Source organism: Miscanthus floridulus, unplaced genomic scaffold, assembly GCF_019320115.1.
Source record: "Miscanthus floridulus cultivar M001 unplaced genomic scaffold, ASM1932011v1 fs_686_1_2, whole genome shotgun sequence".
NCBI lineage: Eukaryota > Viridiplantae > Streptophyta > Magnoliopsida > Poales > Poaceae > Miscanthus > Miscanthus floridulus.
In genome coordinates, this window is record NW_027097108.1 from 49,494 (window position 1) to 60,000 (window position 10,507).

The 10,507-nt window shown below is 50.0% G+C and overlaps 1 protein-coding gene and 1 long non-coding RNA gene across 5 annotated transcripts; both read left to right on the forward strand.

Moving 5' to 3' along the window:
- Positions 1-312: 312 nt before the first annotated feature.
- Positions 313-2,344, forward strand: LOC136532670 (L-type lectin-domain containing receptor kinase SIT2-like). The gene has a single exon (XM_066525269.1). It carries the CDS (start codon positions 313-315, stop codon positions 2,314-2,316), a length of 2,004 nt encoding a protein of 667 aa, XP_066381366.1. The 3' UTR covers positions 2,317-2,344.
- Positions 2,345-6,621: 4,277 nt separating this feature from the next.
- Positions 6,622-10,474, forward strand: LOC136532672 (uncharacterized). Of its 4 annotated transcripts, none has more exons than XR_010778279.1 (5): positions 6,622-6,860; positions 6,986-7,131; positions 7,295-7,369; positions 9,610-9,663; positions 10,039-10,474. It is a non-coding gene; the product is annotated as an uncharacterized lncRNA (long non-coding RNA). The 4 variants fall into 4 exon arrangements; XR_010778280.1 differs by having other exon boundaries at positions 6,623-6,860; positions 7,295-7,355; XR_010778278.1 differs by lacking the exon at positions 10,039-10,474 and having other exon boundaries at positions 6,626-6,860; positions 9,610-9,984.
- Positions 10,475-10,507: the final 33 nt, after the last annotated feature.

The following is a 10,507-nucleotide window of genomic DNA, read 5'->3' on the forward strand; positions in this document are numbered from 1 at the left end:
ACCCCAAAAGTCCAACACACGGGATCCACGATAATTTGATGTCACGAGTTCTACACGCGAAAAAAAAATGGAATCCGTCCAGCACACAACAATTAGTCCATGAGTAGGGTGAAAACTACTATACAGCAGGTAGACCTCGTCCGCGCGCAGAGAAACACAGCCAGCCACTCGACCCCCACCATGAAATGCCAGTTTGCAGTCACCAGCTCTGACCAACGCGACGCAAGAGAGGCGGAAATTTGTTGTCGTTTCCTTTACCAGTGCATACGAGCGTTTCCTTGGCGGCTGTGCCGCCGAAGCGACGCCAAAGCCATGCTGGCGTTCCTGCCGTTCCACTTGGCAACTCTGCACCTTATCCTCGCGCCTGCGTACAGCGGCGCCGCTGCGACCGGCGGCGGTGGCGGTGGCGGTGGCGGTGGCGGCAGCTTCATCTACCACGGCTTCGCTGGCGCGAACCTCACGCTCGACGGAGTGGCCGCGGTGACGGTGGGCGGCCTCCTGGTGCTGACCAACGGCAGCCTCCAGACGAAGGGCCACGCGTTCCATCCGTCCCCGCTGCCGTTCCGGGACCCGGGCTCCCTGCGGAACGCCACGGCCGCGCGGTCCTTCTCGACCACCTTCGTGTTCGCCATCTACGGGCAGTACGCCGACCTGAGCAGCAACGGGCTGGCCTTCTTCGTCGCCGCGGACACGGCGGTGCTGTCCACCGCGCTGCCCGGGCGGTTCCTGGGCCTCCTCAACGACACCGACAACGGCGACCGGAGGGCGCACGTCTTCGCCGTGGAGCTCGATACCATCTTCAACGCCGAGTTCCGTGACATCAACAGCAACCACGTCGGCGTCGACGTCAACAGCCTGAGGTCGGTCTGCGCCACCGACGCCGGGTACTACGACGACGCCACGGGGCAGTTCCGGAACCTGAGCCTGGTCAGCCGGAACGCCATGCAAGTCTGGGTGGACTACGACGGCGCGGCCAGGCAGGTCACCGTGACCATGGCGCCTCTAGGCGTGGCCAGGCCGAAGAAGCCGCTGCTGCAGACCACCGTCGACCTCTCCGACGTGGTGCTGGGCACGGCGTACGTCGGGTTCGCGTCGGCGACGGCGGTGCTCTCCTCGCGCCACTTCGTGCTCGGCTGGAGCTTCGCGCTGGACGGGCCGGCCCCGGCGCTGGACATCGGGGAGCTGCCAGCCTTGCCGCCCGCGTGGCCCAAGCCACGGTCGAGGGTGCTGGAGATCGTGCTTCCCGTAGCGTCAGCGACGCTGGTGCTGGCCGTGGGTGTCACGATTTACTCCCTAGCGCAGCGGCGGCTCAGGTACGCCGAGCTCCACGAGGACTGGGAGGTCCCGTTCGGACCTCACCGCTTCTCGTACAAGGACCTGTTCCATGCGACCAAAGGGTTCAGTGACAAGCAATTGCTCGGGGAGGGAGGATTCGGAGGTGTGTACAGGGGGGCGCTCCGCAAGTCCGGTATGGAGATCGCGGTGAAGAAGGTGTCGCATGAGTCCAGGCAGGGAATCAAGGAGTTTGTCGCTGAGGTCGTCAGTCTCGGACGACTGCGGCACCGTAACCTCGTTCAGTTACTCGGCTACTGCCGACGCAAAGGTGAACTTCTTTTAGTCTACGATTACATGCCAAATGGTAGCTTGGATAAATACTTGCATGGTGGGAATGGAAGCAGAGGTGCAATAGACTGGCCTCAAAGGCTACACATCATTCGAGGAGTGGCATCCGGACTTCTGTATCTCCATGAGGATTGGGAGCATATTGTCATCCACAGAGACGTCAAGGCAAGCAATGTGCTACTGGACAGCGAGATGAACGGGCGATTAGGAGATTTTGGCCTCGCGAGATTGTATGATCATGGAGCTGATGCGCAGACAACACATGTGGTGGGCACTATGGGGTACCTAGCCCCCGAATTAGGACACACCGGCAAGGCGACTCCGGCGACCGATGTCTTCGCATTTGGCGCGTTCCTTCTAGAAGTCACTTGTGGACGAAGGCCGGTTGAGCAAGACGAGGAAAACAACCGTGTTGTCCTTGTCGATTGGGTGACTGAGCATTGGCGCAGTGGTTCCATCGTTGATGCGGTGGACACGCTGATGCCGAGCCGATTTAACCCTGAAGAGGTCTCTCTGGTGCTAGAACTTGGGCTCTTGTGCTCGCACCCATTGCCCAGCGCAAGGCCAACCTTGCGGCAAGTCATGCAGTATCTGGACGGTGATATGCCCCTTCCGGATCTGTCACAGACGTACACCGCCAGCTTCGCCATGATGGAGCCGATCTATATAGCAGGGAGTTCCACCACAATCTGATGCCATGCGTCTCATCGTCGTTGACGAGCGTGGGTGCGATTTCTCTGATCTCCCGGGTGGAAGATGACGAGGTAGTAGTAGGAGCATGTAATAATTGTTAAATACGTAGGTCTACTATCATCTTGTGGGTTCTTGTCGGTAATAATGTGATTATTTGTTGTCACATTTCTTTTTGTCTTATATATACAACTAAGAGCAACTCCAATAGCGCCCCCACTGAAGGCACCCACAATGGTATAAGCTAGTTGCTAACTCTAAGCCAATTTTTTTCAATAATACTAACTTTTAGCATATACATGACACTCTCACATGGTCTTGGAATATGTGTATGAGTCTAGCTCTCGATCAAACTCTAGTTTTTTTCTCTCTTTTATTAAAATATGAAAAAGATGCTTAGAGCGAACTTAGGAGTCAACCATTGCGGGAGTCAAGAGCAACTCCAGCACTAGCCTCCAAATCAGAGCCTCTATTTTTTATTTGGGTACCCAACCTCATTTTTGTTGGCCCCACTTTGCGCTTCCACTCCAGCAGTAGCACCCAAACGAAGGCCCCCAAATTCCTTCCCACAGCCACTGACACGTGGGACCTGCCTGTCAGTGAAACTAACTCTCCTTCCCTCTTTCTCTTCTCTTTTGTCCTGGTGTTCTGCGGAGGTGTTAGCCGGGGGAGGGAGCCGGCCATGGGAAGTCATGCCAGGGATCCACCTGCCGCCGATCCGGTCGTCCCTATCCTCCGCGGATCTGGCCGCCGGAGCCTGGGCTCGTGCGAGCGGGGAGGGAGATTCGCCAGTGCCAGGGCGTCGGGCGCGTGTGGAGCTCAGACATCGGGCGCGTGTGGAGCTCAGACGTCGTGCGCGTGCGGGAAGGAAAGAGGGAGGCGGCCATGACTGCTCCCTGCCACGCTGGGAGGAGAGAGGGGGCTGGCCATGATTGCTCGCGTCCGTGCGGGCAGGAGAGAGGGAACCGGCCATGGTTGCTCGCTGCCGCGGTGGAGGGGAGCAGGCGGACGGCCGGGCTCGCCAGAGGGTTCTTGTTAAACATGTAGGTCTACTATCATCTTGTGGGTTCTTGTCGGTAATGTGATTATCTGCTATCATATCTCTTTTTGTCCTATACATACGACTAAAAACATGGTTGGGGTAGGGTTTGCGTACGCGTGTTTATAAGGTTGAGTGTGCGTGCGTGTTGACCATCTGCGTCTGTACCTGTGTAATTCGCAAAAAAAGGGTAAGGGATCCCGCAGTGAAATCTCGTGCGAACAATTTTAAACCGACATTCCTATTTTTAATCTCACAAACTGACCTTCTTAATCTCCCCTTCCGCAAAATGGGACTTGCTATATTTGAGGTGCATGAAATATAGCATGCTTTTAGACAACCATCTTCACCGTTGGCTCTAGGCATGTAAAGCTGATATTTAGTTTGATAGAGGGAAAAAAACAACCATGGGATGGATACGATATCGCTGAAGAGAATCTAGAACTCAGGCATCTGACCATTAGGAAAAGTGACGCCGGCGGTCACATCACAATCATTCTTCACGGAATCACTGTGATGGATCCCCACTTCTATTTTTTTGCGAAGGAAATTGACTTATATTAAATCTTGGCACAATACATCCCAAATTACACATGAAAAAAAACTTTCATCATCTTCTTCCTCAATGGCTTAGTTTTCCACGAACGCCGGAGCCAAAGTGCAATCCTTATGCCAAATCCAACGACGAACCCCAAAACACTGGACAGGCCGCAAGATCCAGCGCTTCGGAACCAATCCAAAATGTATCTAAATCACTGAAAGAATATAGGTAGTTGCATCGTCGGGTACGACATAGGATGCAGATTCATCACCTCGAGACCTTGAATGCCTCTCCGTGACCATCGACGATGAGATCGATAACCTGGAGTCGTTTGTCCTCGTAGGGGGCTCCCAGAAGCACCCCCTCCCCTGGCAGATAAAGGTCACAAATTGACTACCTACCGATGAAATCAGCGCATGCAACGGCGATCTCGTTGTGGCAATCACCGAAGTCATTGCAAGACACAAGATCCCGACGAAAAACCATCTAATTTCGTTGGAAATTTATTTGGACTCAACCCTATAAGACACTAAAAAACTGTGGAAAAAGGATGGGTCTCATCCCCTTCTTGTCTCCGGCAGGCGCACCGGAGAGGAAGAAGGAGAGAGACCCTAGATGCGACAGCGGCGATGGCGGAGCGAGGAATAGGCAGGTGGCAGCGGCTCTACCCTAGACGGCGGCTTTCCTAAACAATGACCCCCCTTCTAAAACAGACCAAACTATCTAGTCACGCCCACGAATTGTTCTTTCCTTTCCTTTCTTTCCATCCTGTCTGTGGTACTCGTCTGAACGCGGACGTAGAGCCACCGTCAAGCGACTACACCGGCTACATAACCACAGGACTACACCAGCCACACGTCAAAACGGTAATTTCATCCGTCGATAGTCCTCTTCCCCTCTATGGCCGTTTCCCTATCTGATCTCCGCCATGGTTATCTTCCCCATCTAATCCCGGTGTGCCTGTGAGGTGGCAAGATAGTCTTCATTCGTTTGTATCGTCCGTGAGCTAACGACGAAACAACCAGGAGTGCATTTTTTAAGAAAAGGTTGCCCCTGCTTTTATATTTCAAAAATCATAACTTTTCAGGTTCAGCGTATAGGCGCGCCCGCTAATCCCAGGCCTTAAGGCACAGAATACAGTTCAGCATCTCAACAAATTCTCCCCTCCTCCCATTACGCTGGGTCGTGACCACGGCGCTAGAACACAAAGGATGAGCAACCAATTGATCCAACCTTGATGATGTATCCAGCGTCCCACTCCTTCTCCGCTCTATCTGCAGCAGCACTATAGTTCTGACTTCCAACTGTGCAATCAGCTCCTCCACTCGACTTCCCGACGCCGGTTGTTGCAGAGGCAGCCATCTTCTTAGCATCCGGGCAATCTTTAGCATCAACTTTCCCATACCAAACTATAAAGTACCCTGAAAATGCATTTCATTTCTAACAAAAGATATGGGATGGTTAATACCGCGAGTTCATTTGACTTACACATCTCTCTCTGCCTCCACCTGCACATCCGTCCAGGGGGATATTTAACTTTTTGTCATCCTTACAGATGGCACCTCTTCGTTTACAAGCTTTGCGTGCGTACCTACATATTTACCATTGCAAACAGTGAAATGCCTAAGCTTTTGCCACTTTTGCTGATGTGGCATGCCAGGAACCTCTACAGGGCATGCGAAATTACTTGTTTACCCCCGCTGCTTCTCTCTTTCGCCACTCGTTGACACTTGGGCCTTACACGTTAGCTTCTCCTTCAACCTCCAACCATCTCTCGACGCTCGCGTGGGAGGAGAGGTCTAGGCTCCGCTACCACCTGCTACGCCTACCTAGCCATGGACAGCGCAACGAAGCCAAGCCACTCCCCGGCGGTGGCGGTTAGCTTGACGACGAAGCGGGCAGCACGGGGAGGTCTGCACGTTTGGCCATGGTCACGCAAGGGGAGGAGCTCGTGCAGTCCCGACCAGTGTTTTTCTCCATCCCGGTGACCTTCTCTAGCGAGCTACCACGGGCCGGTACGGGCAAACTCCGTCGCGTGCAAGCATTTCTTCTCCAGGGGAAGGCAGGTGCCATAGTCTTCTTCCGCTCCGCGGGTGAAGTAGGGGTGGATGAGCAGCAGCCCTCTGATGGGCACGCCGGGGCCTGCGCGCCGGCGCGCTCGGCCATGGCTCAGGCCCCTCCTCCGACAAATGCGCTGCGGTCGGATTTGGCGCGCCGCACCTTCCCCGGCTCCGGCGGGCGCGACCCAGGCTCCGGCGAGCGCGGCCAGCTCCGACGGGCGTGGCCCTGACTCTGGCGAGCACCATAGGCTCCAGCAGTGGACGCGGCCTCGTCGGGGTATCTGACGTCTCGGGTGGAGACAGGCGGTGTCGCCATGGACTGCACGAGCTCCTCCCCTTCTCTCACTGTATGGTGACGGCTAGAGGTTGAAGGAGAATCTAACTTGTGGGGCCCACACGTCAACGAGTGGAGGAAGAAAAGCAACAGGGGTAAATAGGTCGTTTCGTGTGTCCTATTGGGGTTGCTAGGGACGTTGCCGCACTGGCACCTCATCAAAAGTGGCAAAAGCTTAAGTGTTTCACTGTTTACGATAGATGTGTAGATGCACGTGCAAACCTAGCAAACCAAGAGGTGCCATCCATAACGATGGTGAAAGTTAAATATCCCCCGTCCAGGGAGGTAGGAAGTCATGCATGTCTCATGTCCGGCCATGGAGGGAGGAATTCCTACATGCCTGCAGTTGCTAGCGAGTGGCGTCTCCTATTTCTCGTTCGGCAAATGACACACCAACCCGTGTCAGTGAGCGCCGACAGGTGGGACCTCCCATTCCTCCTTCGCGCACGCGTCTCTTCTCTCTTCGCATCTCTCGCTCCCACCCAGGCCCCTCCACCAAGCCTGCCCAGCCCCGCGGCAGGAATCCGGCACGGTGCCCTCCGGCTGGCCGGCGAGGAGCAACCCAGCGTCCAGGTATGGCTAGGGTTTAGTGCACAAGATCAAGGATTCGGTATTGGGGTAATAGATCTAGCTTGTTTTGCTGTTTTGGTTTCCGGTTTGGCTATTGCCTATTGGTTCCGCTCCTCTGCCTCCAAAAGGCGTTGGCAGGCTCAGGAGTAGGTGGGTGACCGCGCCCACGTAGAGACCCGCCACCGTCGGGGATCTCATTCAAGTGCAGATACGCATCTCCGACCCCAGTAAGCCAGGATTTGCAAGGGGGCTCCTCCGCGTCGTCACTAGCCAGGTAGGAGTAGGACCTCGCATTTTGATCTTAACTTGTTTGTTCTTCATTCATCCCATCGATCTGCTATTTTTCTCACTGTTAGCAGCTGCAGATCACACTGTTCTGAATTGCTTGTCTGGTCATGTGCTTTCTTATTCAGTGTAGTAGCCACTTTCATTTTCAGATCAGCAACACCGGTTATTGTTCAGTGACAGCGACAACACAGTTCTAATCCATTAGTTAAGGTAATTATGGCAAGGTAATTTGAACATCACTGTGCTTTAAACAATTCCTACATGTGTGTGTTGAAAATTGGTGATCTTATAGGAGCACATTTTGTTTTACTTGGTTGGACTGCTATGTTTGGTGGCAGCAGCAAGCAGCCGGCATAGGTTCTGAACCTTGTGATTTGCAATAATCTGTGCACAATTGCTTGTGACTTCTAGTTTATTACATTGCTGATGAGTATATGTTTTGAATAGTTTAATTCTTGTTTGGATGTTGACTCCTTTGCTTGATCATTATATTAGAGCATATAGCTGTATGTGTTTGGCATCAACTTTTTTCGTTTCACAGCAGGTCATCAACAGCTACCCTGTATACTTGTGTATGCCTGTTAACCGTAGTAGTAGTAGTAGAGCAGCTAAGTGAGCCTCTAATTTCAGAAGTATCACTTTGATGCAATAGTGAATCAACTTTTAAAGCAATCTTTAGCTGTTGCAGAACCACCACCACTCCATCTTGGACCACTACTGTAACTTAACAATAAGCGGGCAATGTGGTTACAAAATATCAAAATGCTAACCTCCAAAGAATCTGACATGTGACCTCTTTATTGTTTAGTATGGTAATCTTATACTCTTATAAAGCTAAACCCCACTAGATGTTTTCTCTCTTCATGCAAGGTGTCCACATCATTTCCCACTAAGTGTCCCACTAATTTGCATGCAATCATTTCACGCAAGCTATCCATGTCATCCCTTATTAATTACAAAAAAAAAATCCACATCATCTCTATTATGTGCAATATTTTTAATCTTTAATCTATTAACATAAAGTCATCTACATATGCTATTTGTTTCATCACCTATCTTCTATAATGTGATCAAATATTCTATCGATTTTTCCTCGATTAGCTTACTGATTTTTACAAGATCTGATATAATAAAATAATATGCAAGTTAAATGCATATATATACACAGTATACATAATATCATATAGTATACTATATATAAGAGATTTTTTTTAAGAAAATCCCGCGGCAATGCGCGGGGCATGCTTCTAGTTAATTTAATTGCTAAAGGCTCAAAACTCATTAGTTGTGTTCTATTTTGATTCCCATGTCATTTCATTAAAAGTTATGTCTGAGTCTTTCAGTTCACCTATGTTTGGTGATTTTCTAGGTCGTGCTTGTACAGCCATGGATAAATTGGTCAGTGAGGACGACACAGGCAAGCTAGAAGAGCTCGTTGTGCCAAAGGGTGCCTAGCTCAAACGGTTAGGTGACCCGGCGGCACTCCTCAGGTCCTGAGTTCGACTCCCCGTGGGAGCGAATTTCAGGCTGAGGTTAAAAAAATCCCCTCGTCCGTCCCCATAACCAAAGCACTGGGGGGGCACTAGCCCAATTCTCACTTGGGCGACGGAAAGCCACCGTGTAAGGGTGGGGGCGGGGGTTCGGGGGTTTTCTCGGCCGGGTGAGAAGGTCCTTCTTATTTGTAATGCTGCGGGGGCAGTCTTAACCCCCCCGGTCGAGTTTTTTTTTAGAAGAGCTCGTTGTTGTTCCTGCACAGGGTGTGGGTGCTGGAATTAGACTATTAGATGTTGTGACTACCTAACTTTTGAAACACTAATAACCTATTGAATTGGACCTAAGCAGAGTAGTTTGCTGATTTTCTAGGCTATATGACCTGGTTTTAGAACATTGTTCCTTCCTGAAGAACTTGTTAGTTTTGAGAGCTGTTTGATTGAACATAAGGGGTGAGTGGCTCTGATAAAAATGGGAAGCAAATTCTGAAGCACAAATGCATTAGTAAACATTGCTACAACAATTATGTTGGTTCATTTTTCTATCAGATATTCAAATCCTTTTTATTCTTTGGTTTATGCCAGTTTGCGGTAATACTATAGATTGAGAAACAATTTATTCTTTACACGTGATGAGTATGTTTTAGAATATTGTACTTCCATGAGAATGTGTATGTATAATATAACTACTTAATCTTTTTTCGGGTGATTAAGAATAACACAAGAGAATTGTTTTTTTTTTACTCTTTTAGCTAAAGTCTTATCCTGCTAGTGACAGGGAATCAGCTGCTAGCAATAGAAATTAGCTTTAATGCAAGAGTCTAATAAGGCTAAACTTCTTCTGTGAGATACAAATGCAAAGCAAGGCCATTACAATAATATGTAACCCATACATGTTTGCTTTATCATTACCACATTTAACGATTATGCTTCTCCTCGTGACTGACCCTTATTCTGATTTCACGTGTAAACAGCGCAGGGGAAGGAAGCAATGGGGAGAGAGTGGAGGCAGAAGCACTATATTCGGGGTTGGCACCGTTTCCGTGACTTATTTTTACCGTAATCTGAGGATATTTTGTTCCAAACAGGCCCTTAGTTACGTGATTAGATTTTCTGGTTGTTTACTTTATTTGAAATCCTCCACATTACCTGAAACAAAAAAATATAAAGTGGAGGGTGTAGAAGCCATCTCTGTTTCGACCTGTACAATGTGAGAAATGGATTTTTGAAGTACAACCTGATTATATCTTCCTTAGACTTTATGATGTACTCCGTACTCCGTATGTATTTTACTGACATATTTCAGTTAGCTTCTCACATTCCATCCTGCAGTCTTATGGTTATAAAGTATATTTTGATTCCATGAAAGTATGCCTTCCTGACCAACTGATTTGTTTGATCAGGCAACTTGTGAGATAACAAGACCAAGGTGGATAAGAACCGGTGGCATCTGAACCGTCAAATTTGCCTTGCTGCATTCTGCGCTGGTGATTCTGCACTTCTGCAGTCACACCACACAAGTTAGATAAGAACCGGTGGCATCACAACCTTTCTGGTCCCTTGCTTAGATCTGCACATTCCACCTACAACATAGCCAATACAAAACGCTTAAATCCCGGACGTCTTCCCCTCCGGTTAGAGAAAGATAGCCTAACCAACCGTTTGGCCGTTATTTAACTGCAAGAAAGCCGCATTCCTCCTACTCTCACTTCTTCCTACATAAATAACCTCCCATTGCCACTATTGCAGAAGCATACATGCTCCATTTCCCCGCAAATAAGTTAGCAAATGGTTAAAATGTTTCGCTTCCAAGCTGCAAGAATGTCTTATGTTGTGCTAGCCCTAGCCATCTCTGCCGCCGTCGTCTCGACG

Bases quoted from the DNA above. Each gene is read 5' to 3' on its own strand.
- LOC136532670 (XM_066525269.1), top strand. From the start codon at position 313: ATGCTGGCGTTCCTGCCGTTCCACTTGGCAACTCTGCACCTTATCCTC.